We start from the raw sequence: 19,058 nt of genomic DNA, 5'->3' as shown, positions 1-19,058 counted from the left end.
GCGCAATTTTATGACCGAACGCACTATTTACAAATGGGTTGGGTCTTGACCGCAGAGAATGAATAAAACATCTCAAGCAATGTCTTTAACACCCCTCTAATAGAAGAATATTAGCCCTGATCACTAAATTTAATAAAGAAATCTTATTTTGACAAGCAGGAAATACAAAGTACTGCTGCACATTGTACTTTTTTAACTTCGAGTCCAAAAGCGGAAAGGAGGTCATATTGCCTTGCTGCAATATGATTGGACATTAATCCTAAACTTAATCTAACTAACACGATTACTTTTATTTTCTACAAATGCGATTCATTTGGAAAAAATAATATCGTTTCCTCTGCGTTACTTGCTGCAGCAGCCAATCATATTGCAGCGGGGCGTGTGCTGTCATTTATAAATATGCCGTGGGTGACGATTAGCGGTGAAAGAAAACAAAATCATTTGAATGAAAGCGAGTTCATTTCTTCAGATGTCGCGTTTTTATGCATTATGCATTGTTATTAAGCGTTATAATGAAAATGAGTTTAATTCTGGAACGCAAGCTACCGGAAAATGTCACGTTATGGAAAGTGACGCAGGTCGGAAGCTTGAACCTAGTAAGCAGTACCACATGCAGCAATCCGGTGAATGCCAATTTCGTTTTATTGTAAAGTATGTTTTGTCTTGACAGGATCTAAGCCTTCAATTTCTGTCAAAAAGAATGGTTATTTTATTTGATCTCTACCCTGCTGATATATTAGTCGGATAGTTAACGTTATGACGAGAAGATCCTGCTAGCTGAAGCCAGTTTTATATTCTACTGAGACAAGTCTAAAAAGTAGTGTGGAAAGTCATGTTTTTGTTGGACGTAGGAAACGTGTATGTTAATGGAGCTTTTCGTTTGTTATTTCCTTTAAATTAGGCTCACTGTACTTTTGCTGCCTTGTAGGTGACAGTGTAACAGAGGTTTCAAACGCTGCTGAGTTGAATGCTGCTGTGCTATGGTGGTAAAAAAGAAGACACCCAAAGTCGAGGCTTTGGTTTTGGACGACGAGAAACTGCATTTGCTCTTAGGTAATGTGCTTCTAACCATTGCACATGTTGATTGTTAATGGTGGGCAATATTTGAATCCATAGGTTCTTTGCATATCACCACTTCATGAATACTAAACAGTGTCCTTTTGCCTCTAGCATCTTTATCTGTGGATGGAGGGCATGACGGCATCAGGCAGGTGGCAAATACTTTGCATACTTGCTTAGAGCTGAAAGAGCCTGTGCAGCAGATCCAGCTGGTCAAAAAGGTGATCTGTAATACACTAATAATAGTGTATTTATCAAATTACTGCAATAGAATGATATATGTTGTATTTGTGTTCTTTCTGTACCAGGCTGGATTGCTGCTTGGGGCGCTCGGTGAAGAGACAATTGATGGAGACGTTTTAGAAGCTTGTCTGCAGACATTGGTCTTGGGCTACATTTCCCTGCAGGCCAAGAACCCTTTGCGACGTGCCATTTCCAGGTGCACACTAATGAATGAGTTTTTGCATTTACCCTCATATATATAGAGATATATTTGAACCTTTATGCAACATTTTGGTTTGTCGGCACCTTTGCTTAGCGCCCTGTGTACAGTACCAACCTGGCTTCAGGAACGAACGACAGCTTGTCTGTCCAAGTGCCTGTCAGACTCTTTGTCGAATCCAACTCCGGAGCAACACTCGCATGTTGTGAATACCATCGCTGGGTGCATGGATGGCTTCCCTCTGGGTAAGTGCAGAAGCTTTTGGAATTTTTATTGATTCTAGTCATATACAGTATTTCCTTCTGATCGATAACTACACTCTGCAATAAAATCATTTTCAGGTGAGAGATGCATCAATGAACTTCTTCCAGAAGGTATGTTTTTGCAGTTGCCATTATTTGAGAACGATCCATTGACTTTTATTTTCTAACTAGTTTTGCAGTTTCTTCACAAGGGATTACGCGAGTATTTTACTCAAAACAGGTATGCATATGTAGTCTGCATTTATGATTGTAATTTCAATACATCGCTCATAAACGGTGTATGTCGCCCTCTGCTGTTTCTAAAGTGGTGTCGCTGGTCGTCACATAGCTCAAGCCCAGTTAATGCATTCCTGTCTGGCAGCAGTGAAAACGTCAATGCTGGTTATCCAGAGATGCCAAGAGTCCGTTAGTTATGCCACAACAATCCACCAGACACTGAAAGACACATTGAGTAGCCTGCTTGATTGCTACATAAGTATCATCACTGATGGTAAGCTATAAAGTTTGTCTTTATCATTGTCTGTCTGGGAAATTAATTTATAGTTTTTTTTTAATTATTATTTTGCTGTACATATATGCTGTGCATATTACCAGGGTGGGGGTACAATCATTTTTAAATGTGATACTGATATTTAAGTCAATACTAATCTTGTATTAAATCATGCAAACAATAAATGTTACTGACCATTGCACATTTTTGTCTCTCCACTTTACATTGATTGCAGAGGATTTTGTGCAAGCAGTTCAGAGTACATCTGGCATGGCTGTAGTTTTATTAATCAGATCTGTGATGGGTTGTGGAGATGATGTTGCATCAGTGGTAAGCGTTAAATTGTTAAATGCATTTTTTGTTCTTTCAGTGTATGCAAAGAAATGAACTAATTGAATGTGCTGTATTTTATTTTTACTTTTATTCTGTCCCATTATAGGTGTGCAGTTTGCTCCGTAGCTCAGTAGATGGTTTGGACTCTGCGCCTGTGTGGATTAAGCAGAAATGTGAGAGGTTATGTACAAGTGCTCGTCAGCCAGGCGTCTCTATGTATCTGTGTCACGGGGCGTTGGCCATGCTGAGTTGGAAAGGCTCCCCCGCTGGCCCACACTGGGAAAAACTGCTCCTGCTGGTCCCAAACATACTCTTGGATCTTGATGTCAGGTAGTTAATTTTGAAAACAAACTCATCATGCCACTGTAATATTTTTATATATATACATATATATATTTTCTTTACAAACAAATCTTAAAGACATAGTTTAAAACATTATCTTTGGATATTTTACAGTAAGGCTTGACTATTTTCCTGATCTGTGCATCGATTTGTTGTGGCTACAAATGCTTCTGTTTCTTTTTGTGTATTAATCTCTCTACAGTGTAAAAGAGTCTAGTAGTGTTTTGCTGGTAGTTCGAGTCCTAATGCTGTGGAGCAGCGCTGCCCTGGACTGCCTGCAGGGAAAGGCTCAACAGCTCTGTACCCTCAGCCTCCAGCAGTCCCTCAATGGCGGCTCTGATTTACACCGACGCCTCCTGGAACATATCTACTCGCACTGGGAGCATCCCTTAGACGGAGTCCGCCACCAGACATGCTCCCTATTTCACAACCTCATCCTCATTCATCAGCATATCAATTCTTCGGAGGCAAATCCGGACAGCTATGTCTTAGAGCTCACGCAGAGACTCTTCCAGCTCGATTGGCACATGCGGGGTAAATACGGGGCTTTGAGTTGCCTTGTGGATCTTTATGGTGCCGGCTACCTGCTTGAGCTCCAGCCCGAGCTTCCTTCGTGTCTCCTTGGTCTGATGAGTGACCAGCCTTTAGCGCCCTATGCCAGTGACCTTCTGGAGAAGCTTTTTATCAGCCATAAAGAACAACTTGCTGCTGAAGCTTCAGTGGGGAAAATGAGCACTACAACAGACTGGATGGATCGCTGGCACCGGATGTGGGTCACGCCTCTGCTACAGGTGCTGTGTAGCGCAAGAGTGGATGACACTACTTACATCCTGGATTATTTCCTACCCAAATTGCTGCGCTGCAGCCCGTCCAGTCTGTCACACATGGTGCGGGCGTTACAAGACAAACTGCCCTGCTGCAAAGGTAAAAGCACAAAGACTGACAAGCGTAAATCCATTTTTGATACAGCGATGGGGTTCACCCAGAACCATTTGCATGGAAAATAACTTGATTTACAACACCAATTCTCGTAGTGCTCTGTGCTAAGTCATTTCAGATCTTTTTTGATGCTCAACAGATTCAACTTGCAGCAGGGGTGCACTCGGGGCTCTGATGACGTGTCTGCGGGCAGCCAGGTCTCAAGGTGTGATGCAGACCACCGCGGACGGTCTTTGGGAGGAACTGGTGCCCTTCAGCCTGCTTCGGCAAGCGCTTATACATAAACACGATCAAGTGAGTACATTTGTATCGTGTCGTATCCCAATGAATGTTTTTTTTTTAACAACATATGAATACCATCTGCATATCTTCCAGGTGAGGATGGATGCTTTAGGTTTGGTGTGTGAAAGCCACCGCAGTACTGAAGTTCTCACCTCACAGGAAATGGACCTCATTCGCCTCTTCTTACTTCCCAACCTCAACAGCCAGTCACCAAATGTCAGACAGCAGGTGGTCAGTCTTTTCAAGAAGGTCCGTTCATTGTCAACTCTGCGCATACCACTTTTTGCTGTTGTTAGTGTAGACTTGGTATTGTTAATTTAGCTCAGCTTGTATTGACCTCTGTTGCACAGATGCTTTGCCGAGTCAAGGACAGTAGGCAGCTGTTGCTGAAGAGACAGAGCCAAGAAAGAGAGCAGGAGCAAAGAGCTAAAGACCAGCATATTATATGTCTTTATAAGGTACAGGATTGCTGCACTCAATGCATAGTTCCCCCTTCATTGTCAGAATAAATAATAATATGTGAATGTGTGTGTGGTAGGAGTTCCTGCACGAGTTATGTTCAAAGTTGTTTGACGTTTTGCTTCCTGGAGCTTCTTTCTCCAAATGCATCATGTCCCTCAACTTGCTTGGTCTACTGGCTGAACTCTTCACTTTTGGTGCAGGTAAAACTTCAAACTGAAAATGCTGTTGAAAGCTTTGTTAGAGTGGAAACAGGATGAAACATTTGTCATTATCCTCTGTCCTTAGGGCCTGATGGGTTTGCCCTTGGTGAAGTTGTGACGCCTACTTATGCTCAGAATGTCCTCTACTGTGTAGCAAGCAACTTCATGGAAGTCAAACTACTAGCGACAACATTGTTGTGGAAACTTCCTCTGTCAGCACTGGGACTAGAGGTTAATATGGAGCCTAATGCTTTTTGTAGTACTGAATTTCATGTCTAGGTTATCTCATTATCCGTTTCAAGTATGGTCTTTGATTATAATGATTATATACAAGGCCATATGATACGAGAAGTTTTAAATTGGATCATTCAAATGTTTTCCAGTATACCATTTTGGCATTGTAGTTGGATCATAATGAAATGTCTATATAAACACGTTCTGATGTCTCATCGTGGGGTTAGGAACCAGATGTGATGCATGGTCTACTTCAGGCTGCACTGGACCTGAGCACCAGCACTAAGCCCTTTGACAGTGTAACAGCTGCCCACCTGCTCAGCCTGCTCCTCCACCAGCCCAATTTGAGCCAAGCACTACTCCGCTGTGCGCAGGAGCAGGGACTTGACTTCCAGCCTCCCTCATCCTCATTGCCGGCAGAACCTAATGTTCAGGAACTTAACACTTTATCTGGTATGATTACGTTCCAAAACCGAAGAATGACATCTTCAGATTATAATAGATTAATATTTATGTGCATTATATTGTCCCTCCACAGTGATTCAGTTCTTGCTGTGCTGTCTGCAGTCTGAGGTGTCCAAAGCCGAGTGTTGCCTTTTGCAGGCCGCTGCTTCCTATCCTCTCTACGGCCGAGCACATTGCATCACCGCGGTCCTTCGGAATATCGACACAGAGTGAGAGCAATCACTGCAATCTAGATCTCTCTTTAAAAAAAAAAAAATCATGTATTGACCTCATTAGTGCTCATTGTGTGCGTGCGTGTAGGTGTTTGTGTCACACTGAGGAGTGGAGGCGACTGGTGTCGGAGCTCATCGCCACGTGTTACAGATTGTCAGATGTGGTTTCTCCTATTGTCCAGAGCTCCTCTCCTGAGGGGCTCATCCCAATGGATGTTGGCACAGGTCTGTTTGCTGTCATTAATTACAACTTGGCTGAAGCACGTGCCCATTTTTTTTAAACAGTGTGCACTATTCATGAGGCATTCATTTCTTGTGTACAGTAACAGACACGTCAGCGGGACTACAGAGAATCCTGCACGAAATTCAGCCAAGGGACACCAATGATTTCTTCAACTGCGCCAGAGAGCTGGATACACAAAGCGAAGTGGAGGATCAGGAAGAAACTCAGACAACACGCACAGTGCCACCTGACACCGGTAAGTTACACACATCATGAGAAAACCCTCAACTCTTCTGACATCACATCAAATGCATTGGTGCCACAAATTAAACTTTCTCATGGATACATGTGAATAAATCATCAGGTTTCCACAACTGAATTTAAGATAGACATAAAAATAATAGTGGGAAAAAAACCCACTGCTGAGTGAATTACTAGTTTTGTGTTTTTGTTTTTAGGTTAGGGATGTCCTGATGGGGGCAGTGGTTGTCCGTTTTTTGTTTTACCCTAACTTTCTGTAGATCTGAAAAGTGATGAAACTTGCCTTTTTCGTTTGGGCGTGTTTGTGCACGTGTGTGTGGGCATGCTCCAGGTGGTGAAGGCTACAGGGTGACAGCCCAGATGGTGCTGGTGTGTTGCTGGCGGAGCATGAAGGAAGTGGCCATGCTGCTGGGGCAGCTGTGTCAGAGTCTGCCACTGCACTACTCCAATGACAACACACGCCCACATACTGGGCTTATCACAGAAGAACAGGTAAGATCTGGGATGTGTGCCGTCAATAATAATAATAGTAACATATCACCATAATAGTCTGAATCATTATGATAATTGTAAAAATTACAATTTGTGCACTAACCACCAGCTCATATGATCTGTTCCTAGTCTGGACTTTCGAATTTATAGAGAAATGCGCCCATTATATTCTTGATGGTGATGTACACATCATAATGCACCCAATATGTACAGGAATGTATAAAAAAGTTTTGATTTGCATACAGCAAAATCTTCTTGGCCCTCGAACCTCCTCCACTATCACACATAACATTTCTTCCCTGTCACATTTAATTAACGGATTAGCTATATAGAAATCAATTTATGTGGTCGTGTTTATTTAGAGTATGAAAATTACAATCCGAGTTATCACTTAACTTTTAGACCCGTATTATTTATTTATAAACTTGAGATTTGCGGAGCAACACTTACAATGATTATAATCTTAGGTACCTTGAGGCTCGGTTAACATCTAAGGCTGGTCTTCAAAGTTGGAAAAGATGCAAGTTGATAACAAAAATATGTGACTGACTGGCCTTGACTACCATTTGTGGATGCGTAATAGCAATTCTAGACTTTGATTGTGCTTTCCCCAAAACCACTGCGGTACCTCCCAAGCGGATCTGCTCTGTTCTGCTTCGTTATAAATACATGTTATCTATTTTTGACAGAAGCTGTGTCATCTTGCACAGAGCAAACTTAGTGTGGCAGGAAGTCCCACACAAAAAACTTCAATGAATACATTGAAGCAGTTATTGGAGAGCTCGGCTGACTCCTGCATGAGTTTGAACTATGAATGAAGGTTTTGGAGTCTGTGTTATGAATGGCATTTTTTCAAACCATTTGCAACAAAACATGCTGTTTTGTGCTACGGTGCGAAGCTGTACAATTAGCATCTCGCCTTGTTAGCGTCAGGATTTGGTTTAAGGCATGACCCCGCTGCTTTAACGAGCGCAATCCTCCTCCCTTTTCGACTGCATTCTTTCCAAATGACTTCCACCACCGCCACACTGGGTACTACAAAAGTCTACGCGCAGACAAACTAGCACAGGAATATTTGTCTGAGCGGTTCAGCATGTGAACAAGAGAACCAGACAAAGACCCTGTTTGCCTTTGTAGGGGGGTAAAGAGCGTGTTTTGCGTCGTCTGGTTGTTTTTACTCGTTGAGTGTGCATTTAAACACTGAGTGTTGGATGTGCTGAATGTGTGACTCGTCAGGTGTTGTTTAAATATTTATTTTGGCACTCACTTCATATATTCTGCTTTTGGTGGGACAAAACAAACCAATGTTAGTTGAGTCATGAAAATACGAATCGTCCTCTGTGGCTCTCATTGAAGTCAAAATGCATATTGTTCATTGAACATTCAAGTGGAGGTAGAACAACTACCATCTGCACTTCATAGCAACTGCAGTGTGTAGTCGTTCAAAATATGACATCACAACACTAAATGGAGCACGGACAGTTTTTAGTGGTGTGTAATATTACGTAAGAAGAGAAACTGTCCTTTTTTTTCCTGTGCAGCATTTTTTTCCCCTTTTCCCCTAAGCTATTTTTTCAAGTCAACACTATGTGTGAGTAGTTTGTACGTGGCGTTGGTCTTTGGGGTGACTTGGAAAGTTGGGTGCAGGCAAAATCGTTGGGCCCTACCGCAGCAATGACATGCATGAGCACATGCGTGTAGTGTGTGAGTGCTTATTTGGAAGTAAAACACGTCTTTCTCAGCCAACATTGTGTGTTCCGTCTCTGTTGGCGTGGTAACCGTGCAGATGTTTCTGTCCTTGGGTGGCACCATGGCAGCAGCAGCTATTATTGATGTGTACTGATCAACATAGTTTGAGATCATATTTGGCTTAACTCGTCCACCGCCGACCCAATAGACATGCGGGTGGGCAACCCACCAACTCTGAACTGTGAGCGACTGTGTGCTAATCAGTGCGCCCCTTTACTAATATTAATATTTTCCAACTTGAAATTCATGATTATTTTAATAGAATACAGTTCAAGTAGAAAGGACAACAAACATGGCCAGAGTGCTGGCTAACCCATTTGGGCCAGAGTCACGGGTTGATCTGATCCGTACATGTAATTAGACTTGGGAAAGTTCTCTCTCACCACAGGGAAGTTTTTCATGGAAACAGGCACGCTTGCAAACAGGAAGTTGATGTCTAAATAAATCCATTCCCTCGCCCTTGCTTGCTCGGCCTTTTTGAACCGTTACACAGACGGGAACCTTAAGGAAGGAAACTTTAAATACGCCGAACAACGGCCCGGCTTGGCCTCGCTCGGCACCGCAGTGGCCTGAGCCCAGCGACCTTGGGCCTCTAACAGTGACTGCTGTTTTTACTCTGGTGTGCTCAGGCCTGTCCTGGGTGTCCGTTCTCAAACCTATGTGATAACTCATTGTGCTCGCTGCACTTGCGGTTTACTCGTTCTGTGCTCGGTGTTTTATTTGGTCTGTTTTATGTCTGCGGGGTCAGACAAGTTCACCAGACTGGGATTGGACAATATAAACGGGCTGCCTCAACTCTTGGTTATATATTTGTATACCCTATAGAATCATCTTTAATACAGTACAATACATCTTTGTTTACATATGCCCTGTAAAAAAGTGCTTTATGAAAACATAGCAGAAAATAACTACACTACAAAAAAAAAATACAAACATAACTCTCCCTCCATATGTTTGAAGCGAAATATTATCGATGAAAGAGATTCAAAATATCGTTGCAGGGAGGAAAGGGTTGTTTGTGTGTCAAATATGTCTCAGAACAAGAAGTAGACACAGCCAACAAATTGAAATATTGCAACAATATTTAAATGATGGGTTTGTTGGGAAAGTCACTTGTGTCATTGTTTTTTTTTCTTCCCCCTTGTGGTTTCCAGTCCATTTTTATCGGGATGCTGTGTCAAACCCACATCCCAGAAAGGGTCCTTTTGGATTGTTTCTTGTTTGTTTGTTTGTTTTTGTGCACTAGAAACTCACCACTCCTCCCTGTGCCCTCTGTGCCACCCCAGACTAAGCTGAGAGTGGACGGTCTTAGTGGTAGTGGTGACACCACAGCCTTAATGACAGGGCACTGGAAGTCGGCGTCCGCCTCGCCCTGCCGCCTCACCTGCTACACACTCACCAGCTTACATACTGCCACAGAAATGGCACTAGTGTGTGTATGTGTGTGTATAGTTAGAATAATGTCGCTAACACTATTACTAACTGGATGGTTTTACTTAGACTGGCTATTATGCGGATGTCTCAGCATCCTTTTTTGAACACACTTGTCACGCTACTGCCATGCTGCTCTCATGCTGGACATGCTCGCTGGCCCAAAAGTAAGTGGTGTCTCTAAAACCAGCCTGTTGCTGGTGTTAGAACTTTAGTTTGATGGCCAACTAGAGGAAAGGCTAAAGTGGAGCTTCAGTTCTTCAGTGGAATAACAATTTTTCTTTTTGCCCCTTTCTCATCTGCTTCTACTTTTCCATTTCCAGTAAAGATGATAGCCAAAAAGATGTGTCAGCATTTTTTTATTGATAATTGTGGGATTACGTAATTGAGTTGTGGAGTTACTAGATGGGTGTGGGACAATGGTTTTGGTATTAATTTATTGTTTTGTTGTAAAATGACTCACACAAACATGAAGTACAATGTTTATAGATGTGGTTTCATAAAGAATTTAAAGACTTCCTTTTTGTTTTAAGGGTACATCTGGAGGAAATCTGGTCGTCTTGCTCACAGTTTATGATTATATATCCACCAGGAGGTTTGCGATCGTTGAGCCAAAAATCACTTTATCAAAAAAAAATCTGTCATTTGATTTAGATATTGCTGTTGTCAATGCAAAATAACTTAATGCTCCAATTTTTCATCTACTGTCATCATACATCACAATTTAAAAATTAATAATATTGCGAGTGGCGCATCCCTCCAGTCTACAGGCACGCACAAATCTACTCAATGGCTACATAAAAAAAAAAAAAAAAAGTCAATTGATGGCATACTCTCCCTGTCTTCCAGGTGGCTTGTATTGGCTTGTATTTCCGTCAGCAGCTCCTGCAGTCCCGTCATCGTGGCGCCTTTGAACTGGCTTATGTGGGCTTTGTTCGCCTCACTGACATGCTATGCAGGTACGTGTTGAGGGCTAAAAGGTACATAAGCTTGCACATTACAAGAGTAACTTTTGTAATTAGTGACTCGGCACATCCTTGAGGTGTCACTCTTTGTGGGATTCCTTTTACTTGTTGATGGCTTTCTGGACATCTCACTATGGATGTAAAAAAGAACAAACTTCACTTCCATCAAGCAGCCTGGTTAGTTTTAGTGATCTCAAGGGGAATAAACATTTTTATTTACTTTGCCTTTAAATGGCCGCATGTGGAAGGCATCTTGAAATTTGTGACATGGTGAAGCTTCCTACTGTTATTTTCTTCTTGTCCATCATTGGAGGGCTGGTGTCTTGTAAACTGATAGTGTCATTCTAGTGGTTGTGTGTGTGTGTGTTCTGCTCTGGGCCTGTCTGTCTGTTGTTTCAGGAAGGGACGAGCGGGATGCGTGGGGATGGTATGCAGGCTGTGTGCTGGGTTATGGGGTGTTGATTGCAGGGTGCCTAACCACAGGCTTTTGATGCTCTGTCTTGGGATCTGGCATCGATGCGCTCCACCGTGTTTGCACTCTCAGACGCTGGCTCTCTTGTACTCTCTCCTTTTTCCCCTCCCCTTCCCCTCCATCACTTTTTGTCTCTTTAACTTGACTTTCACTCTCCTCTGGTCAGTCATTCATTTGCAGAAAAGATCCAGAAATGGTGTCGCAAACCTAGTTGAAGTTGAAACGACAAACTGTGAACTTTATTCATTGTTGTGGGACAACAGGCACATATAAAAGCACATAGGGGAATGTATGTTAGCACCTATTTGTTCTTTTCTCTTAATCTGAGTGTCATCGACATAGGCATAGAAGACAATGCCCTTATTTTGATCAAGATGGAACGTAGGCCTCAAGTGAACCCTGTGGAACTCCAAAAGACAGCATAGCAGAGCAGTACTCAACTAAGAAGACTTAAACACACACTTTTGTCTGCCAAATAGGCCTTAATGTGCACTTTGGTGGTCAAAACATATGGCTTCTCAGGAACCAAACAGCTCTCTCGCTCTCTCTCTGTCTCTCTCGTACTTTTTGAATTGTAAGTCTTCAGACGTTATTGTTTTTTTTTTCTTCTTCTCCAAACCTCTGTTGTAAGTATTTGGAAAGCAGTGTTAGACTATACATTACAGCTCCCAAAGAGAATGAAGGCCCATAATCATACTGTATATGTTGTTTGTGTGTGTGTGTATAAGGAGTGGCAGTAAAGTCCTACAACAGCTTCCAGCCTGCTGGCTCGCCGAGGTTTTGGAAGAGGTCAAATCTAGTGACCCGTCATCAAAATTGTGTGCCACAAGACGCAGCGCTGGAATACCCTTTTATATTCAGGTGATTTGTAAAATTCATCTTTAACAAATACCATGATTCATGTACGATAGAAAGCGTGGCTGTTATAATGCAATTTTCTTGCCTGGTAAAACTTGACTAAACTCATTTCTGTAGTGCCTTAGTTTTTATATTGACATGTCTGGCTAGTACAAATAGTAGTAGTGGTAACCATAGCAAAAGTCTAGCAGAGGGGAGAAAAAAAAGATGTCTGAAGACGTCAATTGAAGTGGACACCTTGACAGAGGTTTGGCCAGCATTCCCGACTCCCGGAATGACAGAGTCAGATCTGGGAAGGCTGCTTCTCTCTGACCAACATACACTTCCTAGCAAGCAGATTTTTCCTTTTTGTTTTCCTTCCACCTCCTCTCAATCCCCAAGGCTTTGTAAGGGCCAAACCGTGTTGCCTTTTCCTTTCCTCCCTACCTTCATTTCTCCAGACCTCCCATGCCTAATTCTTAATCGTAACTAAAACCAGATGTTTAACATCAACTCCCTCCTCAAGATAACTAACACATAAAGCCTGCACCAACATTGTACATTTCCACCTCGAGACACATACCACAAATTATATGATACTCAATGCACAGTATACTGTATGTTGTTGTGAAGAGGAGGCCTGAATGTCACCTTTTGTTTAATTGCAACATCATCTATTGTTTACTAAATCACACACCCAAAAGTATCATATCATATGCCCAGAATTCATTTTCAATAAATGTTAGACAAACATTTTGTATTTGTTAAAAAAACAAGGGGGACCTCCGAAATTATATATATATATAACATCTGTATTGTGATTATTATTATTTTTTGCACCTTGTGACTTGCTACTAGTCATTTTCAAGAAACATTTCATTCAATTAACTGTGCTGACTGCAAAAGTGAGTCACGTTGCAGATTCCGATTCTCAGTACCAGACTTAGTATAATGTAACCACAATTAATAGTAATGCACCATTGACACATGAGACTAGAGTTCTTAATATCTAACCTCGGATGTATTTCCTAGTATTCGCTCTCTCGTAAGTGATTTCTTGTGAAGAGCATTATGAACTTCTGGGAATTTGCAAAACTGGAAACTTAGTTAAAAATGAGAAGGGAATAGACAAAGATTATAGAAAAATGAAGCTGGGCTCTTAATTGACATCCGAAAATTTACTGCACTTGGAAGAAAATGCTCTCTTTTGAAAGCATAATCGTGACTGAAAGAACATATGCTTATTAAAGAGGCCATAGCAGGAAATGTTTTCTCATTAATGCCAAGTCTAAGCTTGAGACGCTTGAGAGAAGATGCTTTTTAATTTCATTTTGATTGGGACTTTTTGGGTAGAATAGAGGCTCTTTTCATTTAACATTTTACATGGGCCTTTGTTTTTATTTTTGGATGTTGGGGGCGGGAATGCATCTTGGTCATTTATTTGACAAAAACCAAGAACAGCAGCGCTTCAACTCGCACCCCCGTTCCCTCATCCGCTTGTTTGCAAATCTGTTCCGAGCACGCACAGCTTCAATACGACAGTTGGTTGTTCAGGTGTGCCAAGCCATGAAAAAAGAAAAATATGGTCATTTGGAGTGAAACATACATTTTGAAATAAGCTTGTAATGTGATTTTGGAGATAAGGAAATATTTTCAATATTGTACTGTAATAGTGTTTTTTTCTCTCTCTCTCTGCAGGCTCTTCTCTCTTCTGAGCCAAAATCCTCCAGTTGCAGTCTGTTAAAAATGACCATGAGAGAGCTGATTACCCTTGCCATGCCTTCGGCAAACAGAAATACAGATGCTTCCACTGTTCCTCAGGTTTGTCACATCAACACATGGTGTCATGATATTAATTGTACATTTGATGAATCAGCTTGTTGATGGCGTTTGCGCTGATAGTAGAATTCATTTTGCAAGTGTGTGACGTAATGCCCAGCCTATTGTATTTGCCTTTCAAGGTCCACGCTCTGAACATCCTGAGAGCTCTTTACAGGGACACTCGTCTGGGAGAAAACATCATTTGTTTTGTGTCGGATGGAATGCAGGCTGCTGTACTTGGCTTCACCTCTCCAATATGGGCAGTGAGTTGCCATCCGTTTTTCTTTTGCAAGCGGGACGTCTCATATTATAACATGGCGACTTTATTTATTTATCAATAGAAGATGCCATAAAAACCAAACAGAGGTTTTTGGTTTTATTTTCAGACCCCCATAGATACGTTGATATAAACCCCCAAATTGTGAACTGTGAATTTACTGGTGATTTTTTTTATTATAATTTTTTTTGTTTATGAAGCGGTTAACTTTGATGTTGAAGGAAAATCAGGTATTGCCAGTTTTACGTGTTTGTTTTTATAAAGCACAGATACAGATGTAGATCTTTCCTATCTTCATACTACCCTCTATTTCCACTCTTATTTCAGGTGAGGAATTCTTCAACTCTTCTCTTCAGCACACTGATCACAAGGATCTTTGGAGTGAAGAAAGGGAAGGACGAACACTCGAAAAAAAACAGGTCGGTCGGCCCCGTTTCCGTTGAGGCAGAAATGACATATTTATATTGGCCTGCAGTTCATATAAATCAGTAGCCATTCACATACAAATTGTGTAAATAGCATCAAAAGGTCACAATTGCTGGTTGCAAAAAAGTTATTTACTCAGCCATTTATATTTTTACATTTCAACTTTGAGCCAATTTAGAGTCCGCACATACGTTTTGAGTGGACGCTTCAAAACTATGCAAAGGTTAATCACCACCAGGGGACACTATTGTAACATTACTGTGGGTTCATTTTTTTCTGCCCCCTCTCCTCCACCTACCTCATTACATGCTCCTAGCTGCTAGAAGCATAATATTCTTATTTTCAAGTTAAAAGAAAGAATGCAAAATTATACGGCAGATACCTGCATTGGTATAATCAGAATAGTAATTACAGTTCATTGTGAATTTATATTTGTATTACACGCATTCATTCTTTGTCTGATGAGCTGAATCTGCCTGAATACTCGGAACTCCACAGTAAACTTCAGCAAATCAATTGTGCCTTTTGGAGTTGCCATAGGGAAGATCAGTGAAGGTCAAGCCTTGATGTTCAGACCACTAATTTGTGAATCAGCACTGCCTTTCGTGGTTGTATGCAAATTGTCCACTCGATTCTGCTTCAGTTACTTCCATACGATTAATGAGCAGTTAATGCTTCACAATTCCCGCACGGTAACAGTTTGTCTTTGTTCATGTAGCTTTTTGTGGGCTCTTCTAAAGCTGCGAGAAAGCTCACGACATTATTTAACTCCTCGGTTGTTGTTTTGGAAGACTTTGCTTCTGGCTTTTAGCAGAAATTTCCACCCATGTATTTGACTTGAATCCAGATGTAATGTTTGTGGATCACTGCTCCATTAACTGAGCCCAGACGAAGGCCTCTCTGCTTCGTGACCTTGCATTGATGTCGGCCTGATATCATCTTTAGCATAAATACAAGCAGCTGACACAGAAAGATTGCCTAGCAAGTTCCATCTCAAACATCCAACCTCATCACGCCTTCCGAAACGACACCTTTTCCTTCATATAATGTGGATAGAAAAAGTTTACACACCCCTTTTTAAATGCCATATTTTTGTCATGAGGTTGAATGGCGGTTTCAGAAAGACTAAAAGTGTTAAATATAACATTTGTCATTTTATTGCTGCTCGAGTGTCTATCTACGCGTACATTCCCTTCGAGCGGCAGAACCAAAGCAGGCTCAATTTGTTTATGGTTTGAAAAAGCGAAAGCAGCCACATTGTTAAATGTCTTGTTATCCTTCTGTTAAAACGCTTAAAGTGTTAGATCCCACTGGAGAATCAGTGGGAGGCTTTTAACTGGTTTTGTCTAACAGTTTCCACATGAACGGGTAAACTAATTTATAATAAATGTCTACTATTGGAGTTATATATTTTTTTTACCTGTTTACCTTTGTAGTTTTATTTCCCCCCTTTTATTTTACCTTTGTAGTTTTATTAAAAGAAAAATAAGCTTTTTTTTTTCTTTTCCAATAATTTTGTTCCCTTGTGCTTGCATGTCTCGCTTCAGAATGACCGGGCGTGAGTTTTTCACCCGGTTTCCATCCCTGTATCCATTTCTTCTTAACCAGCTCAAGGAGGCAGCTGTCTCGGTGGAAAGGTGAGGGGGTCATTGAATCAACCTTGACATTCTCATATGTAATTTTTCTTTAACATATTTTGTGCTAAGTCCATGCACCATTTCTACAAGAGGATAAAATTACCGAGAGCTTTAATAGTATCTACTTCAAAACAAACATTTCTTGCATGGACCAAGGACAAGACTTTTGAATTCACCATTTCATGAAAAGAACATTACAGTGTGTTTAAAGTTTCACTAACTCAATTAGCCAATTTGTGGTTAAAAAAAAAAATGCAGTAAATGTGTCGCCAATTTGTTTCTGCAGTGAAGAGTTGGGTCCGCCGAGACTCATCTACCTTATCTTTCCCCACTCGGACAAAAGTCTCTTTTTAAAAGCATCTGAGTCAGCTAACAGCTCTCTAGACAGCCTTATCTTTCTTTTAGATCCAATTAATTGAGGACTCTTTCACAATCCCCCTCACTCCCTTGGCTGGTTGTTTAAACATTCATGGTTTTCCCACGGAACCTAATCTCAACTTTATGACTTTCCCCATATCATCTACAGTAGAGAATAATTAGTGTATAGTAATTCATAGTTAAATGTGTAGAAGTTAAAAATTTCACTATGTAACAGTTTGTTGTCGCTTTTACAAATACTGATGTAAAAGTAATTTTTTATCATAATGACAGTATTGTCCTCTCACTTTAGCTATTGCTTTTTTTTGCTTTTAATTTATGTGTTTAACTAGTTACTATTTGGCGCTGTTTTTTGTTGTTGTTTTTGCGCGAGCTCGCATTATTTTAAGCACAATCATCGGTTTGCAGCGGTGTGAGTTTTTGTGCCCTCACTGTAAAATCACATTAATCAATAAAAAAAATATTATTAAATTAATTAATTAAAATTAAATGTATTATTTGTGCAGTGTATAACTATCCAATCCATGTATCTATAGTGACAGTGGTCAAGTCAAGCTGCATCCCAGTCTCTTCTTGTTGCTGCTGGTGCTCAGTCGACTCTACCCGTCTCCAATGGATGGCTCTTCTTCCCCTCTGGGACTTGCCCCGTTCACGCCATTCATCATCAGGTACGTGATGAGGCAAAGACGTACACTCCAATCCAGAGCTAGTTCTCCTGGACGTGGATGGATAATCACTGATGACATTAAATGCAATTCATTTGGAGCTGTACCAATAGCCCAGGTCAAGTTTTTATTGTGGCCCTCCGGCCGGGTCTGACTCAGAACGTCACTTGCCCATGGGTGTCAGTGGCTTAGTTGAGTGACTGCCTTGAATGATTTATTTTTTCTTTTGGACAGCATATCACATGTCATCTAAATCGTTTTGAAAATTCCAGCAAAGAACACATATGCTTTTTTTAAGCCAAAATTATTGTTTGCCTAGTTGCCACAGAGTCTTGCATGTGTTCCAGCTCAACCGTCAAGCGTGACACTTTGGTTTGTTGGCAACATGTGAGTGACACATTTAAGCATGTTTTGGATGCCAGGCTTAATGAGTAACTGAGAAGACAATGGAGATAAAAAAAATAAATAAACACAGTTGTAAAACAATTTGAAATCCCTTCTAAATGACATGAGTATGTGGGTTTTCAAGAGCAAATCTAAATTATATACTGTTGGCGATTTCAAAGAATTTGTGTATGTGTAGCCCGACAGAACAGCTCCGTTTTTGTTGTTGTTGTTCTTTCCAACTGCCTCCTGTCATAAAAGTTGAAGTGCCCTTGAGCAAGTTTAAAATCTGTGTGGGCTGACTCAGCAGCCAACTTAGTGTTCCATCCGCACCTCCTTATTGTCGTCACTATCAATGAGAATGTGACTTGCAGGCTACTGGAATGCTTTATCACATCAAGAGGGTCACGCACCTGCTCACGATAAACTTCTCAAACAAAGTTTGACTGAGCTGTGCTGCCTTTCTAAGTATGGAAACATACAATCGTCAAGACATAACACATGTATGTAGTCTAAACGTTGTGTAGCAGATTATTTATTTTCTTTTTCTTTGCACTGGTTCCTTTGCAAATTATACACAAAGTTATATTCCCATAAGATATCAGTTGTTTTTATTTATTCTATCTGGCTTAAACTCAGTGTAGTGGTGATTCTAAAAATGAAACATTGTTTTGTTTTTTTATTTGAACAAAAATAGTGTTGCAGACTGAGGCTACGTCCGTCTCAACACACATACAGTATTTTTTTAAAAATTGCCTACATTGTGTTTTTCCCTTTTATTCCCACAGTCTCTAGAAAAAGTTATTTCAGAGATATTTCAAAACTGAGCAGTCTTCATTGGAAATGTGTGACATGATATCCAGCATGTAAATTGTTAACACCACAGTAGACGAATGCCATCTTACTTGCACAAGTTCTATTTCTGCAATGACAGATATAAGTGCGCATGTGATATGCTCAATTAAATATATTTGTCTTCTGGGCTTGTACTGTAGATGAGCGCTGATTTGTGCCTTTTGGGATAGATGGCATCAGATTGTAGGACAAATCAGCTGATACTTTGTCAGGCCTGCTATTGTGTGTGGGTAAAAATGGGAAGACTCGCCCCAAGCATTTTAGGAGCCCCTATTAAAAGTTGCCACAGTATTGCTAAAACATAAAGGTGACTCCATATTTGCTATACGACTTTATTTCTTAATGTCTTTTAGTAATATCCCAAAGATGTATTCTAAATGTGTCTGTTGAAGCTTATCTTTATAAAACAGTGGATGTAATTTCATGGTTTGGGCTTGCGAGGCTTCTTCTGGCACGGACTCA

The 19,058-nt window shown here is 40.9% G+C and overlaps 1 protein-coding gene across 4 annotated transcripts in view; it reads left to right on the top strand.

Annotated features, from left to right (window-relative positions):
* Positions 1 to 436: 436 nt before the first annotated feature.
* The window catches only part of thada (THADA armadillo repeat containing), a 35,349-nt gene continuing 16,727 nt past the window's right edge, over positions 437 to 19,058 (top strand). The window contains exons 1-29 of one of the 4 annotated variants that reach the window (XM_061284657.1): positions 439 to 596; positions 671 to 826; positions 930 to 1,053; positions 1,171 to 1,280; positions 1,368 to 1,498; positions 1,598 to 1,746; positions 1,843 to 1,875; positions 1,936 to 1,984; positions 2,070 to 2,254; positions 2,490 to 2,584; positions 2,694 to 2,917; positions 3,132 to 3,853; positions 4,008 to 4,162; positions 4,244 to 4,399; positions 4,501 to 4,608; positions 4,689 to 4,812; positions 4,898 to 5,043; positions 5,274 to 5,499; positions 5,585 to 5,720; positions 5,812 to 5,948; positions 6,047 to 6,202; positions 6,539 to 6,699; positions 10,729 to 10,838; positions 12,045 to 12,177; positions 13,852 to 13,974; positions 14,115 to 14,237; positions 14,579 to 14,670; positions 16,225 to 16,314; positions 17,229 to 17,360. In XM_061284657.1, coding sequence (XP_061140641.1) covers positions 981 to 1,053; positions 1,171 to 1,280; positions 1,368 to 1,498; positions 1,598 to 1,746; positions 1,843 to 1,875; positions 1,936 to 1,984; positions 2,070 to 2,254; positions 2,490 to 2,584; positions 2,694 to 2,917; positions 3,132 to 3,853; positions 4,008 to 4,162; positions 4,244 to 4,399; positions 4,501 to 4,608; positions 4,689 to 4,812; positions 4,898 to 5,043; positions 5,274 to 5,499; positions 5,585 to 5,720; positions 5,812 to 5,948; positions 6,047 to 6,202; positions 6,539 to 6,699; positions 10,729 to 10,838; positions 12,045 to 12,177; positions 13,852 to 13,974; positions 14,115 to 14,237; positions 14,579 to 14,670; positions 16,225 to 16,314; positions 17,229 to 17,360 — 4,079 coding nt within the window. In that variant the 5' untranslated portion in view covers positions 439 to 596; positions 671 to 826; positions 930 to 980. Of the gene's footprint in view, positions 827 to 928; positions 1,054 to 1,170; positions 1,281 to 1,367; positions 1,499 to 1,597; positions 1,747 to 1,842; positions 1,876 to 1,935; positions 1,985 to 2,069; positions 2,255 to 2,489; positions 2,585 to 2,693; positions 2,918 to 3,131; positions 3,854 to 4,007; positions 4,163 to 4,243; positions 4,400 to 4,500; positions 4,609 to 4,688; positions 4,813 to 4,897; positions 5,044 to 5,273; positions 5,500 to 5,584; positions 5,721 to 5,811; positions 5,949 to 6,046; positions 6,203 to 6,538; positions 6,700 to 10,728; positions 10,839 to 12,044; positions 12,178 to 13,851; positions 13,975 to 14,114; positions 14,238 to 14,578; positions 14,671 to 16,224; positions 16,315 to 17,228; positions 17,361 to 19,058 lie in introns of all 4 variants that reach the window. The other 3 variants (XM_061284655.1, XM_061284658.1, XM_061284656.1) reach the window with 3 other exon arrangements.

The sequence above is a fragment of the Syngnathus typhle genome, linkage group LG8, assembly GCF_033458585.1.
Source record: "Syngnathus typhle isolate RoL2023-S1 ecotype Sweden linkage group LG8, RoL_Styp_1.0, whole genome shotgun sequence".
NCBI lineage: Eukaryota > Metazoa > Chordata > Actinopteri > Syngnathiformes > Syngnathidae > Syngnathus > Syngnathus typhle.
Note: the sequence above shows the minus strand (reverse complement) of the source record. Positions and strands in the feature narration are given on the sequence as shown.